This window comes from Amblyomma americanum, chromosome 6 (assembly GCF_052857255.1).
Source record: "Amblyomma americanum isolate KBUSLIRL-KWMA chromosome 6, ASM5285725v1, whole genome shotgun sequence".
In the NCBI taxonomy this organism is placed as follows: domain Eukaryota; kingdom Metazoa; phylum Arthropoda; class Arachnida; order Ixodida; family Ixodidae; genus Amblyomma; species Amblyomma americanum.
Window position 1 is genome coordinate 75,883,309 of NC_135502.1, and position 27,327 is coordinate 75,910,635.

Consider the following 27,327-nt stretch of genomic DNA (forward strand, 5'->3'; position numbering starts at 1 on the left):
CTGTCCAAGGGGCATTTGAGGACTAAATAAATAAATAAACTGATTGGCGTACTCTTCTATATCAAATTCATCCACCTCATAAAACTCATCCACCTCAACCCGTAGTGTCAAATGATAAAATGATGTTCTAGAACGTTCATGAAACGTCTCACTGTAAAAAGAAAACAAAAACGCACAGTTCCCAAGCTTTAACGTGTCAGTGCTGTGGCGTGACTTAGCAGCGCGCCCTTTTTTTCATCCGCCCCTAAATGTCGACAGGCCGCGGCCACTTGACACTAGGATGGCTTTTCGAGAACGCTGGCTATGCGGCCGATTTTTTTTTTTAATTCTCCACGAACGATACACTTTATTACGAGCTATAAAGCGTGGATCGCTTCTACGAGATAGTTCAGAATGACTGAACCAGAAATTAATCGCCGGTTTAGATGGAGCAGCGCGTTTCAGACTTTTTGGGCAAATGTAATGGCTTTCTTTCCGCCCCATTAGCAGAGGGAGAACGCGGCGTGCATTAAAACCGCCACCGAGGTTGTCTCGAAGCAAGTCGGCTCGCGCCCTGACCCTTCCGGGTCCGGAGGCGTGTTGGTACGGATTCTTGCGATGCCTCACGTCCCAAAGAAAGCGCCCTCTATTTCGAGCGCAGGCCTTTATCCAAGTTTCACTCCTCACACGCCCACAACGGCTTCTGCTTCCATGAAGGTCTTTCCGCTTTCGCACTGTCTTGTATTTGGAACTTGTTCCCGCGATCTGTTAGCTTAAGCCTATTTCCTGCACAAACACAAGGATGTCTAACGGCAATGGTTTTCTTTGTAGCTCTCACCATGTGAAGAGTTTGGCAATGCATACTCCGTAATTACAGCCACAAAATCCTCGATGCGGTCCCGCTTTGCGACACTTTGCTTTTTGACTACAATCGCACTCACTCCTTTTTACAGCGATAGCTTTTATAGGCCAGCTCCCTGGGTTTCATGTAGTGTAGTAATGCGTAACCGAAGGGTGGTTTCCAAGGAAACGGATTTGTACGCAACGAACAATATATGAAAGCATGCTCATGGTGTGGCACCACCTCTGCATTTCTTCATATAACGTGCACCTGTAACTGTAAACCACTGGACCTAAAGCCGTTTAATGCGGCCTTGAAGCAGCGGGAGGTGCGGCGGACCAGCGCCACCCCATGGAAACCAAGGAGGCGCTTATCGCCACCTCCACGGCATCGGCCAGAGCCACTGGGGTCTTGGACTCAAGACTAGACCTGTTTTTCTCCAAACCACCTTTTTCTTCCCCCTCATTAAATGCTTATTCCTTCCTTCCTTGAACTTTACGGGTTACAGGCAATTGATTAATTTGAATTCTGTAATGCGTTGATTACTTTTCTCAAGGGGGCCGCCGCGGGGCCTCAGTGGTTATGGTGCTCAGCTGCTGACCCGAAAGACGCGGGTTCGATCCCGGCCGCGGCGGTCCAATTTCGATGGAGGCGAAGTTCTAGAGGTCCGTGTACTGTGTGAAGTCAGTGCAAGTTAAAGAACCCCAGGTGGCCGCAATTTCCGGAGCCCTTCACTACAGCGTCCCTTATAGCCTGAGTCGCTTTGGGGCGTTAAACCACGCAAACCATTAAACAACCACTTTTCACAAGGTGTAACGTTCTTTGTAAACCTATTACTTTTTAGGTAATCAATTACCAGTAATCTGTCGCATTTTTTTTCACAAACAAGTTATAACAGTGGTATACCATCGAGAACCTGGAATGAGAACAGAATTCCTTCTCGTTAGAGCGACAATGGCCGAACTGCGGAGAAGCCGCGCGCACGCGCAAACCCAAGCAGCCTGGCTCCATGTTGCGCCCTTCTCATTCCACATTTCATCACGACTGAGCAAAGAAATATCATACTTAGTAAAATCGGTGCTTTGTTCGTTCAGAATGCGAACTAATAGCAGAACGCGACACATTGCGTAACTCGGAGGGTGTACGCAACTTCTTCGTATGTGAAAGCAACTCCCTTCATCCGGCGCGTACATCGAGGTAAGCTTCAGTGTCGCTATACTGGTAGGTTTCCAAGAAAACATAAAAATATGCCGGAGAAAACTTCGAAAAACAACTACATTTGAAATTACCAACGTTTGTACTGCGACAAACTAGAGACAAAACAAGCTGCACCAGCTCATTCTCGCCCGTGTATATTTGTTCAATGCTAACAAAAAATGAATAATAAATAACGTGATAGTAATCGATTACTCCTATGTAATTGATCAATTACATCTCATAGGTTGTAAACTGGCCTTTGAAATCAGTTGCATTTCGGAAGGCGTAATTGCAATCGGTTGCTCGTTTTTTGTAACTTGCCGTGGGACTGCCGTGAAAGAAGCATTGCCTCCAAAATGACTAATGCGCTTTGGGACACTTTCATAATGCCACAATCATTTTAATGCAACCTCATTAGAAGTTATAGCTCATCACAGGGCAAGGAAGGAGAACAACACTAACGCACAACTTCCAAAAACTTTATTTCGGAATGGCACAACTATTTATACATGTTACTTTGTCGCGATTCCAAACGTCATGAGTGTAATCAGTAGGAACGGAAGTAATCAAGTTCTTTTTTTTTTAGAAACTGACATAAGGTATGTTCCGGCAACCACTTCCTAGTTTGGGTATTTTTTCCGCCTCGATGATTTCTCGTGTGCCCTTGTATTTACTCTTTCAAACTAAGAAGCTACTAATCAAGGAGCGGCTTACAAACTTTACTGGGGCTGAAATGTTTAGCAAGCTGTCCATCTTGTTAATTCTTATTTGGATGCAATGTCTCGCCGTCTGCGGCGGCTGGTACGAAAAGCGATGCCCAAGGACAGGCCCAGCTGTGGTGGCGCCTCGCGCCTGGAACCGTGGACCGGAGAGGAGAGTAAGTCGAAGAACGAGTTTGAATAGATAACTAAAAAGAGTGTTCCATAACTATGCAAATATGCACGTCGCTCTCCATTTATTCACCTCATTATAGCACGAAATGAAAATACCTGAGGAAGTGTATCTGAATCACAAGCTACGAAGTGGTAACAATCCTGCGAGTTTTTACAGCGACATCTGTCAAGCACCCGTTCCTGGTTTTTGCGTCGGTGCAGTAGTAGTAGTAATAGGAGGAGGAGGAGGAGGAGGAGGAGGAGGAGGAGGAGGAGGAGGAGGAGGAGGAGGAGGAGGAGGAGGAGGAGGAGGAGGAGGAGGAGCAGGAGCAGCAGTCGGCGTAACTGGTTAGTGGTTGCCGTGGGAACCATCAGGAGGGTGGATACCGTGGATGGAGGAGGGCGTGACGAGAGCGCAGGAATGGGTTAGCCGAAAGTGGTCACCAGAGGGACCTTCCAAGAGAGCGGTTACCGTGGAAAGGCAGAGGAGGGTACGGCGAGTGTGAGGAATGCGCAACCGGATTGTGGTTGCCAAGAGAACGACCCCTTGGATTCTTGCCGTTGAAGGAGGAGGGTATAAAAATAACGTAAGAATGTGCAATGGAAGAGGGGTTGTCATGGGAACTACCCGCAGGTTGGTTACCGTGGAAGGAGAGCATGGCGATAGCCAAGTCCGTTACCAGAAGATGATTACCACGGGAGATATCCGGAAGATGCTTACCGGGAAAGGAGCAGGGTATGACGAGAACGGAGGAATGCGAAACAGGGGGGGGGGGGGGGGGGGGGGTTGCCACGAGAAGGACTGGCAGAGCGGTAACCATGGGAGAAGTGGAGAGAGTAATGCCTCAGCAGTTGTCACTGAATGTCGTGTTACGCAGTGGTAATGATCTTGTGATCTTTGGACGTGCTATATAGCCAATTCCAGCTTCTCCGAAATCCTGGCAAAGCTAGTTGGGGCTGTTGATGCTATGTCAGGCTCCGACGGAAGCGTAACATGCGTGTTTAGGTTCAGTTGTTGGGGCACTGCGCAAGCGATTTAAAGACAAATTAAACACGCTTATGTATTAAGGATACGCAGCCGTTTAACGTAGAGGAAGCTCAACGCAGAATAGCGCATATGTCGGGGGTACACGCGGTTGGTTCTTTACAAGTGTCGCAGCTTTACAGTTTATACATTCCAAACGTGTAGAGAAGATTTTTGTTTGGACAGCACATTTATTTATAAAAACCAGAAACTACCAGCTTTGTGAGTCCTGATTACCACGACTATTGTAGCGATATTTTCCAGCGGCTGTGACTGGACAAAAGTTGGTATGTCAGAATATTTCGGAGGAGTGGAAAATGCCTCCTGTATGTGGTAACATCGCGTGCCTTGAATTTGGTAAAAAAAGAGATATTATTCATTCGTCCACATCAGACAGAGCAATGTAGAGACATAGAAAAAAGATATATAAAGTACCTTGAGACAAGCTTTCAAAATGAAGGCAATAATTAATTTCAGACCAATAAAGTTCTCTGCTTTCATTTCTAATAATCAAAAAATTGTTTCTTCCTGACAAAGAAACGTTTGTGAAGCGGAAACAACCAATGTGTGGCCAGTACATTCAACGCCAGATTTGTCAAGACAAGGCTCCATAAAAATTGAGCGTCTGTATGACCGCCGTGAAATGGCGTTCTTTCATTCCCTCCCATCTGCACTAGCACCTGCCTCTTCTGCGATAACGTTAACCTGTCCGGTTTTGTGAAGGCAGAGTCGGGAGAGAAGAGGAGGTGGGGAGGGGGGGGGGGGGACGCACAGGATGTTCTGTCCACGCTTTCTCATGGACCGCCAGGTGCGCCTCCAACGCCATGCGTTCGTCTCGGCGGCATTCGCCGGGCATCCCAACTGCCGTCTAACGCCGGGGACAGCCGCCCGTTTCTCTTGCTCTGCCCGCACCGCTGTAAAAACAATCGCCCTTCCCAAGACGAGAGGAGTACACATACTGCTCTTCTTTTCCTTCCTTTTCCTTCTTTTTCGCTCATCTTCTTCATTCCTGCTTTCCTCTCGTTCCGCCACCGGTATCGGCTTCCCTAAGACTCCTTCCCCCTCCAGCTCCCCATCCTCCTTTTCCTCCCTCCTCCACCATCCCCATCTTCCCAGCGCTTCTGCAAGCAGCGTTCCTCTCCCTTGTGTGTTTAGCCCTGTGTCCGGCCTTTTGTTCCGGGCGCTTCCTCTAGTCTCTGTCGTTGCCGCGGCTGCTGTTACAGTCGGGCCGGAGCTCCCTCGTTCGCCAACCCCTTTTCGGGACGCAATTTATTTGTCTCGAGGCGAAAGCTTCATTTATTTGGCTCTGTCCGCGAAGACGACAATTTTTCACGATCTCGGAACATGGGACACCTCGCACAGACAGGCGGAGCAGCGGCGCAGAGCGCGCTGTGCAGCCGGCTCCGGATTGTGTCCGCCACATCACTTTGTGTGCCGCCATTCGTTTTTCCTAAATTTGCCTCCACATTTGCTCTTTCTCTTTTGTGTGTACTCACTGTGATTACAACTGGACAAGTGGCTGCCTAACTCCTTTTAACGCACGAACGACGGCGGTCGGATCGCAGGTTGTTTCGTTCTTTCTTCCATTCGTTTTTATGTTTTTATTTTTACGAAACAAGAACGTCGTTATCGAGAAATAAAAATTAAGCGTTAAACTTTTCGGATGAAGCGCAAGCTATTCGTGTCATTAGGCTCCTCCTTAAAGGTGAGGAATGATGGGGAATTAGCTTTCTCTTTACGCATCGACGCCAGTCGCATAATTTAATCACGCCCAGGAGTTGAGCCGCTTACGCCGGGTTTTAAAAGGATATTGATTGAGATTAGTCATTAAAGGTCAACTGTGAATAAAATTAAGAAATATGAATCGTCCTACGACAGTGTAAATTGTCAATTAAATATAAAGCAGCTTCGATGATAAACAAGTGGAAATATAAGTCGCTCTTATGAAACGCAAATACTAATGTAATATCAAGAGGGTTGCAACATGCTCCCAAACTATCAATACTGCTTTCGGGGACTGGGTTGAAATACGAGAAAAACGCGTAAAGAGCAATGGGGCTTTTCTTATCAGTCGCATAAAGCGTTCATTGTTAGCCTCCATTATTATCTGATTCCTATTTGACGTTATCTGATCTGGCTATCTCATTTCAGTTTCGCATCAGTGTCTGTAAAGTACCTGGCTTGTTGCTCCACTAGTTATATTGTTACAGTCAAGCCGCGCCCATAGTTATGTTAAAATTAGTGTTTTCACCTCCTGCTTTCAGTGTATATTGATAAAATAAACATGCACATGCGCTCTCGTGCCCTACAGGATCAAATTACTTAACCTTCAATCCATATAGCCTGCTTTGAGTCTGGCCTCAGGGTTCTATGCCCATTTGCCTGCACTATATGCCGAGCGGCACTTCGGAGTTTGACAAAATTTAGATTTTTTATTTGGGTTTAATGCAAAGCTTTATTTGTTTTCCTCGCAATTGGTATACACGAAAATTACCGCGGCTTCTTTTATGTTTACCTCAAATTGACTCTTGCGCCGAAGCAGCTGACAGAAATTACCAACATTCACAATTTTAACATTAAATGCATACAAAGGAAATCATTTCTTGAAACGAAAAATAAAATCGCTCCCTGTTATTTTTGTCTTAGTTTCTAGTATTTTCTTCGATGAGGCTATGTGCGTCTCTCGGTGCGCGACACGACTGCAATATTTTGAGGAAATCGAAAGTATCTCCAAGTCGATCAAAGCCTTATTAATGTAGCCAGCACGCTAACCAGTCAGCAACGGCGTAAATGATGCAGCCAGCTTTGCGAACTCGGTTCCTGGCTGGCCAGAGCAAGCTCTTTACATTCTCCACCGTCGCGCACGCTTTCATTGAAAGAGTGTATAAAAAAACAGTAGCAAAGCAAAGCAGCTAGTCAAGGCAAGATGCTTCCAAAACAAATCATGCATGCGAATCACCTTACCCGCCGCGGTGCCACAGTGGTTAGGGCGCTTGGCTACTGATCCGGAGTTCCCGGGTCCGATACCGACCGCGGCGGCTGCGTTTTTATGGAAGAAAAACGCTAAGGCACCCGTGTGCTGTGCGATGTCAGTGCACGTTAAATATCCCCAGGTGGTCGAAATTATTCCGGAGCCCTCCACTACGGCACCTCTTTCTTCCTTTCTTCTTTCACTCCCTCCTTTACCCCTTCCCTTACGGCGCGGTTCAGGTGTCCAACGATAAATGAGACAGATACTGCGCCATTTCCTTTCCCCAAAAACCAATTAATATTATTATGCGAACCACGAGCACCGCGCCAACCTGGTCAAACAAAAGCGCTCATAAACGAAAAGATATGTCCCAACCATAAATCTCAAGCATAGTTTTGGTGTGGAGAAAGTTCTTGTATTCGGTATTTCACATTAAAGCAGAGTGCCTGTAACCGACGCCACCTGCGCGGGCAGTGGCTCGAATTATGCCTGCCTCTCCCAGCGTTCCTGCCACAGCTGCATGCTTTGCAACTCTCCAAACACGCGCGCTAGGCCTTACTCCCCTCCCTCCCCGTCGCCCTCCTCTCAAGACAGTTCTCTTTTCCTTACGAGTTTTCCGACATGTTTCCCCACCCTCCTCACGGTTCTCACTCCCAGCCTCGCTACCACCACGCTCTCCTGTTTACGCCATCGCTGGGCGTGTTTTGGTTGTACACGTGTAAGCACCGCCGTCAGTGTGTTTACGAAAACATGTGCGCTCCCCGCCAGGGTTCGCCCTCGGCTTCTTGGAAAGCGGACGTCAAGTTTAAACGCGGACAGAAAAGAAATGTACAAAGGCGCGAATATGATGGAAAGTTTTTCATCCTCGGGCCTTGAATCCACATGCATGGCAGAACGTGTACAGTGAATAAACGATTTGTTCTTCCAGTCGGTACGAAGCGCTTATTATTTCGCAATTCCGCGCTTAATTGTTGTTCTAGGCACGTGCTTCGAAGCGGCCGACCTCTTTCTCGGCTGCTCCCAGCGCTTAAAGTTTATATGGTCCTTACAATGGTGCGCGTAAGAGCCACTTTGGAACGGAGAATTTTTTTCGCTTGCAAGGTGCTAGAACTGTGTACTGCGATCTGGGATGCGTGAAAAGGCGATTAATCTTATAATTGGGTGCTATCGCTAATTGCTAGCAACTCTTAATCTATTCAAAAATATATTTTAATATAGGCGATAAAAATTAGGCAGTACACCGTACAGTTTAAAGAAAACTACGAGTTGCCCTTCGTCATTTTCAAATTAACGCTAAAGCACTCTTAGCATGCGACTGATGAGATGAAATACGAGACGAGATACGACAGGACGAGAGACGACAGAGAAACGAGAGAAGAGAGGAGATGCGACGCGATGAGACGAGATGAGACGAGATCAGACGAGACGAGACGAGATGCGAACCGAATACATGAAGCTGGGCTAAATGCTTCGCATAACAAAAGTAGGATATTTTATGGAGAGATCTCGCATAAATAGATAGAATTCACGGACACCAATGTGGCCGCCAAGTTATTGAACCGTGGGTACGTAATATATCCGCGTCTGTCGGAAGGTTGCTTAAAACTATGTGGGATGCATCATATCCTAAAATCACCTGCAAGCAAACCATGAGAACAATTTTGTTTGCTGTCTTAACATATGTGTTTAAGAAAATCGTAATTCTCGATAGGTCGCCGCGGTGGCTGAGTGGTTATGGAGCTTGGCTGTTGACCCGAGAGAAGCAGGTTCGATCCTGGCTGTGGTGGTAGAATTTCGATGGGGGCGAAATTCTAGAGGCCCGTGTGCTGTGCGATGTCAGTGCACGTTAATGAGCCCGAGGTGGTCGAAATTTCCGGAGCCCTTCACTACGGCGTCCCTCATAGCCTGAGTCGCTTTGGGACGTTAAACCGCCGTAAACCAATGAACCAAACCATTCTCGATAGAATATCATTGCCCTGGACGTAACCGGCTGCCCCTTCTTTATCTGTTGAACTGAGTCTGCAGACTTTCATGCCGCCACGCCACGTTTTATTGCATCGGGAACCCAGTGTGTCTTTACTAAGATTTAATTGCAAGGGCGTTCCCGCGAGCGTTGACTCTCGCATTTTTTATCTCAACGGGAGCTAGTGCCTCGAGCTTCGCAGGAATAGTTTGTCCGCTTCGCGTTGTCATAGGAGGGCACCGGAAGAGATTGCGGAGACCTTGTCATAATAATCTGTATCACAATTCCAAGCAAAACATAATAATAAAAATCTCAGTGGTCTGAAGAAGCATTTCCAACAGTTCATCAAGGTCTGCCCTTCCAACCTTCTTTGATCCTCAGATAAAGGTGCCCTTGTGAAGATTTAGGCATGTGCACCTTGCAAACTGTGCTCTCATTGAATATTATATCTGACACATAAAGGCAGAATAACCGCATTTTACGAAGCGTCATGCGCTGCCGCCTCTGCATTGATTCGCAAGTTAGAAAAGGAATTCTGATTTTTTTTCTGATTGTTACAACCACTCGCTAGAAACTATGCGCACGCTGATAACAAATGCCGCCAGGCCAGTAGTGTCTGCGTTTGACGCCGGAGCAGAGAAGCGTTCTGCTGTTGTTCAACGGCTCCTATATATGGCCGGATCAGGCGAGCAAGGGGGCCGAACGCGTCGCTAAAACCACAGAAGTATCAAACCCCGCTCTAAACACGTACTGTATGAAATATGGCCGAGGTCTATGCGAAGAATGAATGCAACTCGCAACATGTATGAGCCGTTCTAACTTCTTCAGCCACGGCGCTCACAAATGTGTTCGCGACTTGTTCTCTAAAGTATCTAAAATATGGTCAACGGCTTGATCTTATATTTGGAACCTTTTTCGATAAGCCACGTACAAACACTTAAACCCAGGCGTGTGAAATGAACGCTGATAACTGCTTTTACGAAGGAGGCCCCTGTTATGCGCCTATGTGGCTTCGGATCTCATGTGTATATCCAATCGCTCCTTTGCACGAATCAGTGAGTTCAAAAGCCCGAAAATAGGTTGAATACTTTACAAAGGCTCAATCTTACAGAAACGAGTCAAAAGAAATACAATCAACAACCTGAAAAGAGTGTAAAGTCATGACAGGGAGATACCAAGACCTGACAGAAATCGCTTAATTAATAATCAGGGAGTGCTGAATTTTTGTGTACAGTCAGAATATCTTCCTTCACAAAAATCTGAAATTTCAAAACTTTTCCTCCGACACTATTAGGATTCGTGACTGAAGCAACCAAATTACTTTATACAACAGTCCATAAAAACATTTCCCGCTGAAACCTACCATAAGTGTTGGTGAACCTTCTCTTTATACTTTTTGTTTCCTTTCTTCACGCCGCGGTTGAAGAGCCTATACTCAGAATGGGATCAGTCCGTGCCTTTTTTCTCTTCGCAACCCCTTTCTCCTCGAACCACCCGCCACTCACTGCCTGCTTGGTGAGGTGTCCACCAAGAAATGAGACAGTTACTATGCCGTTTCCATTCCTGAAAAGTTGAAAATTGGCGGCTAACGCTATATAATCACCAAGCAGGCAGCCGGCGACTATTCGCACAGGTAGACATTCCGTGCATTTTTCTTTTCTTTTATTTTTGTCGTAAGACCTTCCTGTCTTTGCGTGCGAGGACACCCACGCGATGCAAACATGGGGCACAAGCGCCTTCACATGAGGCCACTAGCACATAGCACCTAGCAACACCTCCAATAGCCTCACCCTGCCCCTTCGGCTCACGGACCGAATAACTTGCAACACTTTCGAGTGTTACTCTTATTCCATTGCGTCCATGATACATTGGGAGAGTCGCGGTAGACGGACTGTGTTACCCCCTTAGTGGACGTATTCAGTACTGTTGTAGACATGTTTATCGGCCCAGAAATAGAAAAAAAGGAAGGAAGGAAGGAAGGAAGGAAGGAAGGAAGGAAGGAAGGAAGGAAGGAAGGAAGGAAGGAAGGAAGGAAGGAAGGAAGGAAGGAAGGAAGGAAGGAAGGAAGGAAGGAAGGAAGGAAGGAAGGAAGGAAGGAAGGAAGGAAGGAAGGAAGGAAGGAAGGAAGGAAGGAAGGAAGGAAGGAAGGAAGGAAGGAAGGAAGGAAGGAAGGAAGGAAGGAAGGAAGGAAGGAAGGAAGGAAGGAAGGAAGGAAGGAAGGAAGGAAGGAAGGAAGGAAGGAAGGAAGGAAGGAAGGAAGGAAGGAAGGAAGGAAGGAAGGAAGGAAGGAAGGAAGGAAGGAAGGAAGGAAGGAAGGAAGGAAGGAAGGAAGGAAGGAAGGAAGGAAGGAAGGAAGGAAGGAAGGAAGGAAGGAAGGAAGGAAGGAAGGAAGGAAGGAAGGAAGGTGCTCTTATATGCTGCATCACCCGTGCTAGAGACGTAGAGTGTGAGCTGACTTGCCCGGCTTGAGGACGGTACCTTCGAAAGAGCACCTTTCCTTGCCTGTCATCAGCTCGGAAAACTCGAAGTCGGCAATTCTGTATACAGTGCACGTCGCATTTAATTTTAACGCGAAAGCGCCGACTGCCCCGGGTCGCAGAATATCCGCGTCGTCGTCGTCATCGTCGGCGTCGTTGCTAATGAGCGAAAAATCCCCATAGGAGCACCCTAGTTGGCAGGTGGGCCACCGAGGTCAAGTAACTTGTGATGTGATCGCAACCTGCCCAAGGGATTGGGCGCAAACTGCCTACCGTTGTAGGCGGCAGTTCAATTAATCATTGGTCGCACAAGCCCCACCGGTGGCAGCACCTGCCATCGCAGAGCAGTGGCGCATCGCTTAACCGCTGCGCCACTGCACCAGGAGACGCATGATGACTCCCTGTGATCTATGAATGTATGAATGTAATTTAGAGAATGAACAATTCCGCATATATTTACATTAACGCTATCACGTCATACCTTTAATGCGGAGCTTAAGTGCCCATTCCAGTTTTAGTTTGGAGAAATATCGAGGTTGCTTACGAGCGGCCTCCAGTGGTCAGTGCTGAATATTTTTTTTTCGCCATCTCCTTCTCGCCGGCAATGTTCACCGTGTCTGTGCGCAAATGAGGTTCCTGTGTTTGTAGATTGTTACTAGTAAAGTTCTGTCTTATAGAGACCACACTTACGTCCATTCAAATGGGTCATAAATGTTACCACTTTCATCCCATGTTTTCCTTTCTTGTTTTTCTTTTTCTCATCTGTAAGACATTCCTTTTTCTCGCCGTTCATTTTCAGCATACGCTTAGCAGCGAGCGCCCGTTTTTTTTACAAACATCAACCAGCACATTTTTCTTCTTTCCCTGTCTTTAAACACCTTTCCTCCCTGATGAGCAAATAATAGTGCTACATTCGGTATATCTTGAAGCAAGTAAGTGCCACGCACAATTTTACCAGGTGCTTGTTATCCCGCTTTTGCTATCTTCGTTCTAGAATTGATTTTATTCTGTTTTTTGTTACTTCCACACCTGCTCTCTCACTGAAGCTTCACACTCCTGTTAGAGAGAGAGAGAGAGACTCTTTAATGAAGAAACAGAGAATTTAGCCGGCGTTTCAATATCGCTGGCATGCTACTCTGCGTAGGGAGGGGAATTTGGGAGATAAAGACTGAAGGAGAGCAGCGTGGAAGAGGTGGAAAGAAAAACGAAGATAAAATGCAGCCATGAAATGGGTATAAGGATGCAGTGGCGAGTATTGATGTAACCTATGGAATGATGGAGTGCATAGTCCGACGAATGGGCTGACGAAGTTCACTGCAAGAGGAATGCATGACGGTAACCTGCAAGTGAATTTAGAGCTTATCGAGATGTCCAATGTCTTTTAAATATGTAAAAAGAAAGTTCATTGCAAGTCTCTGTTGCCTGAAGCAGGCTAAGGGGCCTAAAACTTTGTCCATTGTTAGGGGCACTGGGCAGAGCTTCTGCATGCAATGTTCATAGTACGCACGCTCGTTAGCATACGCAGGGCACTCAAGCAGGATATGTTCCACAGTTTCTATCGAAGCACAGTTGTCACAATGCGGACTGTTCATTTGTCCAAAACGGTATCGCAGGCGATTTGTATATGCAGCATTCAGACGAAGTCGGCGATAAAGTGTTTCGAGTTGTCGAGGAATTCTGGGTGAGAGTTTCGATCTAAGATGTGGGTCGATTGAGTGAAGAAATTGGTATTGATGTGTCGGCAAACTCCAAAGCCGATAGGTTTCTTCGTACGCAAAACTTTTAGCCATTTGGGACGCATCAGATTTCGTGAGAAAACTTCAAATGTATCTCTGATGTTGATGGCCCTTACGAGCCGCTTCATCTGCTTTTTCATTAGCCATAATGCCACAGTGAGCAGGTACCCACTGAAATGTTATGCAGTGACCTGCGGCAATAGCTAAATGATGGATATACCCAATGTCCAGGGAGTAACACTCCTGTTACTTTTTCTTTATGCGCTTCTGCCTAGGCTCTGCAACTTGTTCGGAAAATTACACTGGCTATCCTGTACGGACTTTTGTAGCGTCTAAATCCCTGAAAGTGTTTATAACAACGAATTGGCATAAATCTGAAGGGCTATTAGAATAATTGAGGCCGGTGCAGTTTTGTAATTTATTTATTTATTTTTCGTGCCAATTCAAGACAGGTGCTAAGGCGAGCCATATTGGAAGGCTCAGAAATAGTTTCACTTATTTGAGAGTCTCTGAAGAGATATTCAGGACAACTGCATTAAATTATTGTTCTTAGAAAAATGAATTATCTCGCTCTTTCGAGGTATGTTAACGTTTGTGCGACAGTAAAATACGCATTTATTGCCGATTTAATTTCAGTTAAAAATTTTCCCGCCACTCGATTCGAAATCGTGCCGCCTACACCAAAAATGACTGGTTGCCGCCGTGTTAAAGTGAGTGGTGAAGCATAGCCTCCGAGATTCGCAATGAAAATTCGGTGTCGACGCACGCATTTCAGTTGTGAAATCTGTCGGTAATGACGCCACCTGTATTTCGTTTTTTAATCTTTTCTAGCTTATAATAAAAGCTCCGTTTGCTATTATAGTGGCATTTGGTCGTTATAATGCCGTCAGAATACAGGTCAACTTCAATTTCACCTCAATATCTCCTTAACATCGCCAGAAATCTCAATTCACAGCAGTGACATCGAAAATTTAGCAGCGTAATGGGCTGACCGTAAACCGTGCCTTTCAGCGGCCTGGCTTTAACGTCTCCAGTGAGTATTCCAAGAGCCTTTATCTTTTACCGTCTGAAACGCAAAGACAAAGACACACTATACTGGCAACACTTGCAGATTGTGCGAAATAGGAAAAACCAGTTAAGACCTGCAGTCGTTCTCTCCTCCTCCTCTTCACCTCTTCCTACCAACTCTCTCTCTCTCTTTCATTCAGCGGTCCCAAACGAGGGCCGCAATAAAAAGTCGCCAACTAGGCAGTTTCCTCCAAAACGCCTAGCTCGCATTTGCGACCACGAAAGCCTCATTTTCTAAAGCCCCCGGTACAGTCCTGCTCAAGCGACGCAACAAACACTATCAAACTCTGCAGTGTTTACCAAACTGAACACGCTGTAACAAATGTCGCATATTAGCGCTCACACACACGCACACCAAGTCAGCAGCTTGTTATTACCATAAGCCTTCGCGGGAGACAGGCTTAGTTCAGTGCCCTTCTGTGACCGCGTCTTGGCTTTCGGGAACCGCTTCTCAGGCCCGTCTGGCCATCTCGCTTACCTCAGCGTTTCGTAATATCGCTTCTTCTTCTTCTTACTCGACAACCGTTCTCTCTCTCTCTCTCCTCAGCACCGCGGCACAGGCACGGCTATACACGGAGAAGGCCCGGCTGCCACAGCAGGGAAAACAAGGCAGTCCGGGAACACGCTGGAGGAGAAGAGGAACACTGAGGGAGCCAGGGAAGGAAACAAGTCGGGCACGTAGAAAATGGTCCATCTGGCGAAATCAATACGGCTAGGGCCTCTTAGAAAACCGCCAGCTTATTACTGCCCCGTTCTCATTCTCTTGGCAATACACTCTGCCTCGCTTTGACAATGACGCCAACGCGCGCTCGAACACACACACATACACGAACAGACACGAGAGTACCTCTTTCTTTTGACACGTTTTCTTATTTTGTTTGAACTGATCTAAAACCCATAGCCTGTCTTCCATACCTTTTTATTTCTTCTGCGATGCGGCGAGAGGTAAAAAAAAATAAATGAAGAAGGTGAGGGAATAAGCTACCGGATAGCCCGCTTTCGTGGCTTCTTTGTTTAGCTGCTGTCTCGACGATCTGTGTTATTTTGTATACGCCTTAACGGAGAGTGCAAGGCGCCCGCACAGGGGCTGGGAGAAAAGAATAAGACCTTTTATATATTTTTTCTCGTCCGGTGATTTTATTTCACTTCATTTTCTTCTTTCCACAATCTCTTTTTCGGGAGGATGGGAAGATATTCTTTCTCTTTCCTCCCCTTTGAACCAACGAAAAGGGAAGGAAAGAAGTGGAACCGCTGTACGAGGGAGACGTCAGGAAAAAGGCTTGACTTGAAGGAGCCTGGAAGAGAAGTAGTCAAGGAGGCAGGCTCAGAGGCGGAGGAGGACGTTATAAATAGTCTCGTGCATTCGAAGAGTTTCCGCAAAGGGCTTTATAAAGATGGAACGCAGTCATGGTACAGCCTTCCACTCCCTTCTCCCCCTCCACATCTTCCCCGCACCATCCCAATTCCCTTTTTTTTCCTTATGCTTCCCTCGCTTCTTCTGCTTGTCCTTCTTTTTATATTTTTTGCCTGATCTTTTAAGCCATTACGACCCGATCGCAGTTTATGGCCCTCAAAGCACAAAAACATGATGTGCCCTTCTTCCTTGTCTCTTCTTTCTTTCTTTCTTTCTTTCTCCTCTTAGGCACCTTAGTAGGTTCGGCGTCGTTGTTTCCATCCGCCGCTTTTGTGCCTCGCGATGTACGTGTGTCCCTGTTGTTCGCTTCCGGATGTTGTCTCACTCACGGAGAGCGCGGTCGTGGTTTATACGAGCGTCGCACGGGGGCGACACCGACGGTCGACGGCGACGAAGACACACGTCCCTTCTGAAGCTGCTACGTGCTCTGAGCGTCGATTGTTCGCGGACGCCGCTTGCTTCGCGCAAAGCCCGCTTCCACCGAGAAACGCGCAAAATGAGTTTATACACAAATCGCGCACAAAGTTTCCCTTCCAGGTGCATGTCGGAGGTGGGGGGGTCCGAATTTCTTCAGCTCGGAGGAGCGAGTGTACATCCGGGGCAGTAAAGTAGAGAGTGTAGGTGCGCATGCGAAAGTAGTCTTGCTTGCCGCGAAGACTGCTCTCGCGGGAACTGTAAACCAATGCGACGCCCAGCTTCGTCGACGCGCCGCGGGTGCAAATGCGATCTCGGTGTTTTCCCGTCACGGCTAGTCCAAGCTATTTCTCAGATGAGACCCTGAAGGGAGCGAAAAGTCGCCAAGTCAAAGCCACGCGGCCGCTAAAGAATCGTTCTGGTATTACTCGTAAGAAGTGTTCCGTCCAGAGCCAGGTGAAAGTGCGTGCTGCTGCTGGAAGGTTTCACGCGCGATTCTCAGTACTACTGTCAATTTTTTGGGCTTCACCACGCGAGGCGGATTTAACTTGTTTGACGGCGGAATGAGTTATTGACACTTCAGCGCATTGGTTTGGTCAAAGACTCTTTTTTTCAAACATTTTACTCCATAAAATCTTGTACCCATTAAAAAACCGGTAAGTACCCGGCAACACTGGGGATCGAAGCCAGCATTTTATGTGTATACATACACATACAACTTTATGTGTATATTCCGCTTTTTATGTATGTACATGTATTCAAAACATGTATTAGTGAACATTAAGTACATCTTTGGGATTACATTACATGTGTATTTCCTGATTACGTATTATTTTGCACTAGGCGAGCCTAGAAGCTATATTTTTAACCATACACTTGTATTTATTAAGCGTATTCATTGTTTGTATTTTATAGTATGTATTTTTGTTCTCTATTTTGTGTCTTCCTTACGTTTATTTCCATCACCTGATATGTCGAAGCCACTGCTATCTAGCGGTTTTTCGGGCACAGTCAAGCTGCAAAAGCAATTGTTTACCTGGAAATCCTTCCAGTTGTTCTGGAGAAAATAAATTCAATTCAATTAAATTCAATTCACCCTATATTTTGTAAGAAAATATCGTAAAAATCAGGTAGAAAGATCTGCCTCTGAAATATAGTGGCATGCCGTGTGAAACGCGACTCGACGTCAGGACAGTGAGTGATGAGTGGCCCTCTGATGGCCCCTAGGCCTTTAGTTAATTATTCCGTGTCCGACCTTGTGCCACCCCCTTCAGCACAGGCCTGCATGCATGCACGGGGGTCATTTTCAATGAAATAGTGACAAATGAAACTGTTCAGTCGTTATGTGCAACGTTTTAGGCAGCTAAGCACTCGGAACTATTTTCGTTGTAACGTGCAGTCATGGGGCTCGAAACCGCCACCTAATAAGTTAGCATACTTCAGCATAAAAAGAATACTGGAGACGTATACTTAGCATAGACATACTAGACACCGACTGGTTCAATAACTTCTTTTGCACTTCTTGAACTGAACGCATCTTGACCTGCATAACTTACTTTAGCGTCCTATGACAGGAACGGAAGAAAGTAGGAGAAAGAAAACACACACACACAGGTTGACACAGCTGTTGACACAAAGACGTTAACACTGAAGCCACAGTAAAAATGCGACAAGTGTAACACTGGGCCTGGAAATGGCTTACAGTGATTTCATTCGCAACCTCACCTTCGTGTTATTTTGTTATGTCTAACGTCCGTGCTAATATCGGTGCTTGCATGTAATTTGTTAGTATAATATTAGCAATTCGTTTCGGTGCCTAAACAACGCATACATTACAGGATGCGTATGTTCACGCACATCATGACACGAGAACAAAAGCAGTTGATTTCGACGCTGAGTTCATGATGTTTTACAACATGCGAACCTGTAAATAAAAATATTCGTGGTTTTTAATAATCGCTGTTCAGCACAAACCGATAAAGTACTTTCACAGAAAAAAATTATGAAAAAATTTCGGCTGCGTAAGTCAGGAGTGCACTTGCTATTTCCGGAAATTACGTGCAAGAGAAGAGGGAAATGACGACGAACAGAGAAACATAAGGAACGCAAAACGCAAGTTCTTAATCAATGACCAGTGATTGATGGCACCAAGATATATGCTAACGAAGTTATAAGAAAAGCTGGCGAATTAAAAAAAAACCCAAAGGCATGCAAACAAATTAATAAAGAGTAAGTAACATTGCCTCGTGATGCTTAAAGTAGGGCGCTTGCTATTACAGCGCGCCCTTTTGATAACAAAACTACGCCTCCGCCGAGCACAGGAGGGGTGAGACGGGTTCCTTATGCGGGAAAATTGAATTACCCGCTCTAATTGATGGCTTCCCTTTTTGGCCGGAATCAAAAATGGAACGCGATGAGATTAGAAGCTAAGCGCCGGGCCTGCGCTACGGTGTCGTTGTGGTTTTTATTGTTTGCAATTAACTTCCTGAAAAATCATTGAATTATAGCCTGCTCGTGCGTTTCACAGTCGCAGCGTTCCAGAATTACTAAAGCTGCCGAGAAATCGGTGCTTTCTTACTAGTGAGTTGAAACCGTACTGCCGTTGGTCTGAATCATGAGCGCCTGTAATAGGTGGGCATGCACTGGGCAGAAGAGGTGGCAAGTCGGGTGTCATCTAGGCTCCACGACACTAATTTACTGTCTATTGCTTTAGTACGCTGCACCGAGGCTCAAGATAGATAACACCATCTATTTGTTAATATCGATGTCATTAACCCTCAGCCTGAAAATTAGCATTGCTAAAGCTCGTTCAAGCTTTTTTTTCCCTTTAGACTCTAGACGTCAGTCTGACCGACTTATTTCACATAATTGTTTCGCTGGCACCCAAAAGAGGTGTTCGTTATGAATCATGTAGAGTGAGCACTGAATTGTCTGCGCGAAAGTTGTTCGCTATCGCGTCTGCGGGAGAGTTGGTATCTTGTGAGATTTCTTAAGAACACTCGCTTACATTATTATTTCTGTTTACAGCGTTTTTTCCTTTCGCCGTTTTTTTTCCTGCGTTGTCAGTGGAAATGCATTCTGCAATAGTGATGAAAGGGCTATCTCAGTTCTCTACAAGACCTATGAAAGGCGCCGGGTCTGCGTTCTAGGTCTGCAGACTGTGACTGCACAGTTTCTAAGAAAAATGACAGGAAAAAAAATGGGTTAGAAATAAACCCACGAAACATCAGTGAACGGCAGCGTATTTTGCCAAAAAACTGCGAAATACAGACAATGGTATTAGAAGTAATATAGGTTGAAGAACTCGAAAACAGACACATGCTTAGGCTAGCATTACTGCAGAGCCCATGTCAACAATAACGGTTGATTCCTAGAACATCGAATGAATAAATGTCGAAAGAATATTATAATACCTTGTTGGGTCTCATAACGGCTTCGCGTGCGACTTTCAAGCTTTGGCTTGAGCTTCCAGCATTTCGTTCAAAACATTTCTGGGTTATCGATTGGAGAGCCCACAATGAGTAGCGAAGAAGGTTGCCTAAAATTACGAAAATTGGTTCTTTTTGCCTTTCAAACGAATGCTACTTCCAAGGGCTGGGCATTCCTCTTCAAGTCATCTGTGGTTCTGACAAGCCCGCAATTGTAACTTGGGTGGAAGAAATAAAAGTCAGAATAGAAAAATTCAGAGCTTTGTTTGCAGAGAACAAATAAATAGCGGGTTATTATCTCAGACGCTGCATAATCTCATTGCCTGAGGGACTCGTGCAAGTGTCATGACCAACAGTAGTCCTAAACTTGGCAGACACTGACACCCAAAACGACAGAACGAACTGTTTCTACTCAGCCTTGCACTCGCTCTACTCTACATGACTTCACCTCACCAACTGGTCTAGACGTTAGTGCCTTGAGTTGTTCTGACTCTACGTATCCAAGTGAACTGTACGCAGGTGAACAGCACATGCATTTAAAAATCAGGTGTTCTCTCATTAAGTCTCCATCTTTTCCACAATCTCTAGGAAAACGGTTTAGTTACCACAACCAAACTGCATAATAAAATGAGATGCACCCTTGAGGACTGGCTCCACACCGCGGCACTAATGATGACCGCAGGCGAACGCAGTGCGCCGAGAAATCATTGAGTTTCAACGTGCAGAACAAGGTAAGTACGTTAACATATAGTGCATACAGGATAGCCCGATATTTCATAATATAAAAGAATTTGTACGCGGCCGTGGCAGTAACTTGCAGAACACATTTTCAGTAGAAAATAAGTTACGTTCGCACAGTGAGTTAATACTATTGATTCAACACATACAATATCTTTCTCAGTGGTGTCCTTTTGTTCGCGAACACTGTTTGTTAAGTTCTCTTTTATATGTTATGATCTCTATTCCACGGTTTTTTATCCCTTTGCACTGCGGCACATTTGTTTCGCCTTCCAAAAGTAGAGGTTCTGTCCTTGTCTTCCTAATATAGCTTTCAAAAGTTTACCCCACATTGACAAGGTGCGCACGCAGCTTCTAGCCCAGTGGACCCTCCGGTACCTTCACCTGTAAATAAATTGTATCTCAATGACCTGAAATTTTAATCTTATAGCATTAGATGGGCCACGTCTGTGTGAACCTTTCACCTTCCAACCGCCCCCTCTCCACTTGTAGGAGAAAAGAGAGAGACGCCAAACGAATAATGACTCAGTAAGAATCAAAATAACTAATAAGAAAATGCATCAGACAACAGCAGGCCTACATGCAATTCAAGCAGCCTTGCGAAGAACTATCTGTGCAAATATGAGGCTTGCGGGAACTATTCCTTCTCGCATTGCTCGGGAACAGCAACCTGGGTCTCACAAGCCCCATCGGTGGCCGTGCTTGAAGCAGCCACCTACCATTGCAGTGGCGCATCGGTTAACCGCTACGCAACTGTGCCGGTATGCTCGTATCACGACTTGCCGTGATCTATAAATGTGACATCTTGCGTAGTCAAAATCGGAAAGAATCATAACTGCAATAGATTGGGGAAGAGAAAGACAATTACTTCAGAATTGGAATAGAATATAAATTGAATGAATTGGCGAATTGGAGAAGAATGCTATCGCATTTTCTCCGCATCAGTCCAATTGATTTCTCCTGAATTTTTTAAGCAATACTCTTTTTAATGCTGTTCCTTCGCGCCACTTCTCTGTTACATAAAATTTTTTAAATTTACAGTGGTCAGGGTTAGGGCGCTCAGTGGTTAGAGCGCTCGGCAACTGATCCGGAGTTCCCGGGTTCGAACCCGACCACGGCGGCTGCGTTTTTATGGAGGCAAAACGCTAAGGCACCCGTGTGTTGTGTGATGTCAGTGCACGTTAAAGATCCCCAGGTGGTCTAAATTATTCCCGAGCCCTCCACTACGGCACCCCTTTCTTCCTTTCTTCTTTCACTTCCTCCTTTATCCCTTCCCTTACGGCGCGGTTCAGGTGTCCAGCGATATACGAGACAGATACTGCGCCATTTCTTTTCCCCTAAAACCAATTATTATTATTATTACTACAGGTTCCAATATATACAAAATTCCACAGCTCTCTCTGTCTACCTTGTGCGCCTTTATTTTTCTTCATTCTATAGTACAATGCCAAGATTCATTTAACTTTTACCGTGAACTGTTCTATAAAGTAAACATGAGGACTATGTATGTAACATTACAACGCATTTCTTCTGCAGTGACAGTAGATCGAATCCGGGGGCCGCCAATAGCGCGGTAGTTTTTTATGCTTGAAATAAATTTTACTGTTACAGTGTGGCTTTCCAATGTCCGCTCATTCTTGTCCGACCGCCTTCCCGCAAAGGTCAGCCGCCTGTGCTCTGCACCTGTGCTCAACCCGAGCGTCGTAGTGCATTTCCTTCAGTGGGAGATAACCTCATTAATACAGGTTTGAGCGAACCTGGAAAAGAGAGGAGTGATCATTTATTTACAAGCATGGACGATATCCTCGAATAATGCACGCAAGGAGGTGGCTCGTTCTGCAACAAGAGATACCCTGCTGTATTTTTTGATAATAATAATAATTGGTTTTGGGGGGAAAGGAAATGGCGCAGTATCTGTCTCATATATCGTTGGACACCTGAACTGCGCCGTAAGGGAAGGGTAAAGGAGGGAGTGAAAGAAGAAAGGAAGAGAGAGGTGCCGTAGTGGAGGGCTCCGGAATTATTTCGACCACCTGGGGATCTTTAACGTGCACTGACATCGCACAGCACACGGGCGCCGTAGCGTTTTGCCTCCATAAAAACGCAGCCGCCGCGGTCGGATTCGAACCCGGGAACTCCGGATCAGTAGTCGAGCGCCCTAACCACTGAGCCACCGCGGCGGGGCCTGTATTTTTTGAAGTAGAGTAATCCAGGCGTACCACGGATTAGCTTCCAAGCATTTCAAGTCGATATAAGTGCACCTCCAAATCATGCGCTCGGCTTTCACGAAGCAGGAGAGACACAGAGAGAAACAGAAGAATGGACAGGCAGGGAGGTTAACCAGGCGATGTCCAGTAGGCTACCGTACACGTGGAGAGGGAAACAAAGGGGAAAAAAAAGGAAAGAAAGAGCGGCAACGAAATCAGTTTTTCACTGTCAATCGACCACTATGGCAAGGGGAAAGAGGGCGCACACCTAAAGCTTTAAGTGTTTAGTCAGGAACTCAACCCCGATTCCTTTAAGAATTTCAGGAGCGCCTATACCGCCGTCCATTGTAAAGAACGTTTTGTCCGAAGCCCCAGTATCTTGTTTTCTGTAAGCAGAAAAGCTCAGTAAAGGTGAATGCTTCGTCACCGACCGTTTCTGCCGTGGCATGAAATGGTGCTGCGCAGAATTTTATTGCCGTGCGGCGACGCCAACTTTCGTTCGAACTATTGGTCGCATTTGTTTTATGAAACCTTTAACGATCTTCAGCGGTTGTCTGTCATTGCTTACTAAATGTGTAACGACACAGCAGTAGGACTCCTCGCTTCATACGTGCCGAAGTCTGGTATATTTTTTCGAATTAACTATCTTCTCTTAGCCACGTCTTTATTTACGCAAGAATGAAGGACACTGTGGATTTCGACTGGACGACCTAGATGCTTCTGAGGAGCAGGAACTCGGGAAGAAATTTCAAATTATTCGAAAAACGTGGGACACTAAATCCTCACTTTACCAACAAAATCTCCTTTTTTTTTTCAAGCGCTCAAATTTCTGCAAAAGTAGCTGCCACGATAAAAAAAAAGAGTGCGGCGGTCATATCAATAAGTAAAATCATGAATGCTGTAGAACCTTCGCGTACACTGAAAGAGAGCAAAAGCGGTGATCTCGAAGACTCGTGGTCTTTATTCGCTTGGATCACCCTCGCAACCAATCAGGTGCGGTCATGCAGAAGCAATCCAAGTCGAGATTTGCGCACTTATCAGGGCCGGGCAGCTCTTCATACTCGCTCGTTCGCTCTTCTACCTCCTCGCTACCGAAGGATCCTCGGCCGGCTTTCTCACATTGCCGGGGACTCAGTCACCATGAATGTTGCCAGTCGAGCAGCTCCTGGCAGTCGCTGAATTATCTGAATGGGAACGTTTCATTTCCTCGGTTTTTTTTTCCTTCTTATCTTACAGCCTTCTGTCTGTTCTGTTCGCTACCGTCGCAGTAGCATGCAAAAAAAACATCCCCGCGCTTATATATTTGCCGTGCCTGTGACCTGACTGCTAGGCACTGCCAGTGAAGCCCTCTGAAGCTTTGGCATGCCTGTCATTTGTATTTTTTCTTTATGCACAATAAAGATTGCATTGTATTGTGCAAAGGTGAGTACAAACTCATTCTAAAACAGTGCAACCAAGACAAGGACGAAGGAAACGTACAACACAAGCGTTGACTTTCAACTCAGTTGAGTTGAAAGTCCTTTTCATGTTTGCGCTGTTTTAGAATGAGTACCTAAGAACTCTTCCGGGCGACTACTTTGGCGAGTACAAACGCATTAGAAAAAGCGCATATATGTGCGCGTGTGAAAGGAGTGCCCGTGCGTGCACGAGCTTATGTTTCGCACTTAGTTTGCCAGTTCGTTGAGTGACTTTTGCACCAAGCTTATAAGGAGAGCTATAGGAAAGCCTTTCACGAGAAGAGTCCTCAAAGACGTATTTGTAGTCACTGTCCTACAGAGACAACGAGATAAGAAAAAAGTTTATCCCGGAAAATAAAGACAGAGAACTGAAATGCTTCATCAAGAAAGATTTTCGTACTTACAATTATTTACGTGCGTTTTTAACTAGGATATTTTCTTATAGGAAATAAATTCAGCACAAGAATTTCGGCCACTGAGTGAAATTCATTTTTATAAAGCGTCGAATTGGGCAATCAGAATTTTCCAGCGACCCTTCGGTATGCTTGATAAAGTGATCCGAGACAAGTATAGGGATCAAGGGACTAGTGTTGTATCGTTAAAACGGCAGCATGATGCCGTATGAAAGCGGCAGGAACTACTGAGCTCGACACAACGCCAGTGGCTTTCAACTTATGTGTTTGTAACAAAAAGATGGTAACCTTAAACCACAGCATTGTCAGGAATCAGAAGACGGGACTGTCGAGTCTCAGCAGAGATCGCTAAGACGGTGCTTAGAGGTCTGACAGCTAGCGCTGTGTCACCATGCTTTCAGGCAGTTACCGTATTCGAGCGGATGCAGCTACAGTGACAGCCGGGACGCGCAAATTCACTCATTCCTGAGGCAGAGCAGTAGTGCAAGACGGGAGGATCACAACCATACGAAGCATCTGCAGCTAGTTTGACGTTGTGTGGAAAAAGCACGCATATATCAGACCGTGTGACACACTATTATATTTGTTTAACGTCCAGTGTTAAGCCATAAGTCCAAATGCGCGCAATATGTCTACATTCACCTATGTTTGTCTTTAGGCATGCATACTGAGATTTCTTTAAAATACAATTTCAGTTGTGAGCAGCGACGGGGGAAGTGTCTCACCTTTTCTATGGCTGTGTTTAGCTGTTGGGCGCACGCCTTCTGTGGTTCTGCTCACGCTTTCAGATTCGCAAATCCACTACAATTCATTGAGCTCCATTCGAGAAATTTCGTTTCTATGAAAGTAAGCCTACAAGAGCCTGTGGCGCCTCCAATGCCCAATGATTGTTTCGTGAGTGCTATCGTGGTAAGTTTTCGCTGCAACTCTTCGTTCATCGTTGACATCAACTATTTCAGGAGCGACAGATCGCTACTTTGCATATCAGCTATTCCTAAACTTGTTCCGCTGGACATACTCTCATAGTTTAATGATACGCCGCAGTTATTCGTTCCTTGCCAATGTCACTAAACAACACTAGGTATATATTTTCGAAGAGAACATTTTCGGCGACGCACGACATTGCGCGACTGTTCATTGCAGCTGAAGGAGACACGAGAAAATTGCTCTCGCCTGGAACCACTCCGCTGTGGAGGTTTAAAACAGATAGACGCAAAAAAAAACTTGCCGTGAAGCTAAGCTCTTCATGCAAACTGAAACCTTCAGCGACTTCTGCGGACCGGGCTTACCGGCAAGTGACAGACAGAGAAGAAGCCAGCTGGCGAGGACGGAGGTGCAATCCTTGCGGACGCCGGAGCACAACCCCGACGATGACGGCCGGAGAAATGTCGCCGTCGCCGCGCCAAACACGTGCGACGACAGAGCCATGTGGTGTGTCTCTGCTTCAAGTCGGCGCTCCAGGCACGCCGCACCGGACGGGGAGTGAAGAGCGACGACACACGTGGAAGTAACAACCACAGAGAAAGTGACGGAGCGGAACTATCTTTCCGCTTAGAAAGGACACAGCGTCGTGGTGAGCGCAGCACAGTTCTTTTTCTTCTCGGCGCTCTCGAGAGAAAGACTCGCGAGAACAGTAGCAGCAGCGGAGGCGGCTCTGAGTGTTGGAGAATACAGCGCGCTGCCGCGAGCGGCTACGGGCGGCACGAGATAGCCATGCGGTACCGCGCGCCCAACTAACGGGCCGTGCGCGCGCCAGTGACAGTCTTCTCAACTAGCGGGCTCGCCGAGGGGGGCCACACTGCAGCAGCCACCGCCGCCTGCCGTCGCCGCTTTCGGGACCGGCCTCTCCGCTACTGAAGCCCGAGCGCGATTGATTCGGGAACCGGGGCTGAACGGGACGCCGAGGGGAAGCAAAAAAGGGGGCGGTGGCTGTCAGGAAAGAGCGCACCCTCCCTCCCTCTCTCCTTCTCTCTCTTTCTCTTCCCGCACAGTGAACAGCGAGTCGCTCACACTACCCTCTCCTTTCGAGTTGAGCCCTCAGGCTCCCAACTTCCCCTCCTACCTTCTCCTTAGGCACCCTGCTCCTTGGCATTTTCTGTTTCTCTCTGCATTCTGTACGTTCCCCTTGCACCGCTATCATTGTCCGCTTCTTTTTGTCTCTGTGTGTGTGCGCCTGCTACAGCCGTGACTATGTGGGCCATTCGGTTTCTCGCCTTTTTTTCTGGCTCTTCGACGCGCACCCCCACTTGTCAGTTTCTTTTTTTTTCATTTTGTAAAAGCCAAAAACGACTTTTCCTCTCCTTTCGGTTTTGTTTCGGCATCTAGAGGTTTCGTTTCATTCGTCTTTCCTCCTTTATTTCTCACGTTTCATTCCCACCTCGGATTCCCTTTGCCTAATTCCTTCACTCTTTTTTATGTTATTTATATTTCAAAGCCATCTTCTTAACTCCAAATGGCGCGGAAGACACCGCTGTCCTCTACCCCCTCCCCCAACCCCATTTCTTGTCTTTGGATTTCCTGAACATTTCCTGCCAATTTCAGCTCCCTTTACGCTCTTTACCTTTGCTTGTGTCTCATATTTCTCTCATTCCTTTCTCGACTCTCATCTCCCAAACTTTTAAAATGATTATAACGCATACTCGTTACCAAACTCCCGTAATTACGCAGTCCTCCATCCCTTCCTCTGTTTCTCTCCTCCTTTCGGGACGCAGACGCCCGTCCAGCACTTCTCCCTCTCGGCTTAGTCCTCCCCACTGAACACTGCTGTGAGAATAGAAGAATTTGGGGAAAAGGAGGAGGATGAGGAGGAGGAGGGGGAGGGGGAGTGGAGATGCCAGCCCTGTCTGCCGCGTCCTCGCACCGGCTGCATCGTCCCCGGCGCGCCCCCTCCGCCGGGTGGCGATGCTTGACGGAGCGCGAAGTGCCGGCCGGCGAACAGCGCCATCCCCGTGTATCGCGTCAGCGGACGCAGCACCGTTTGGAAGCGCGTCGCCGGACCGGCCTCGCTCGCTTGCCGCTCGGCTGGCTCGGCCGTCCAAGCGGTCGCCCCGATTGGCCGCAACAACGAACCGTCCCGACAAAGCTGCGAGCAAGCACGCGTGCACGAGCGACGACAAAAATGGGAAGAA

At 46.6% G+C, this 27,327-nt stretch overlaps 1 protein-coding gene across 2 annotated transcripts in view; it reads right to left on the bottom strand.

The window, feature by feature from the left end:
* Positions 1-26,071, bottom strand: part of LOC144093725 (cell adhesion molecule Dscam1-like) — a 266,531-nt gene extending 240,460 nt beyond the window's left edge. The window contains exon 1 of one of the 2 annotated variants that reach the window (XR_013306314.1): positions 25,489-26,071. Coding sequence is in view for 1 of the 2 variants with exons in the window: in XM_077627387.1 (XP_077483513.1) it covers positions 25,489-25,627 (139 nt within the window). In the remaining variant the exon portion in view is untranslated. The remainder of the gene's footprint in view (positions 1-25,488) is intronic. The other variant, XM_077627387.1, reaches the window with a different exon arrangement.
* Positions 26,072-27,327: the final 1,256 nt, after the last annotated feature.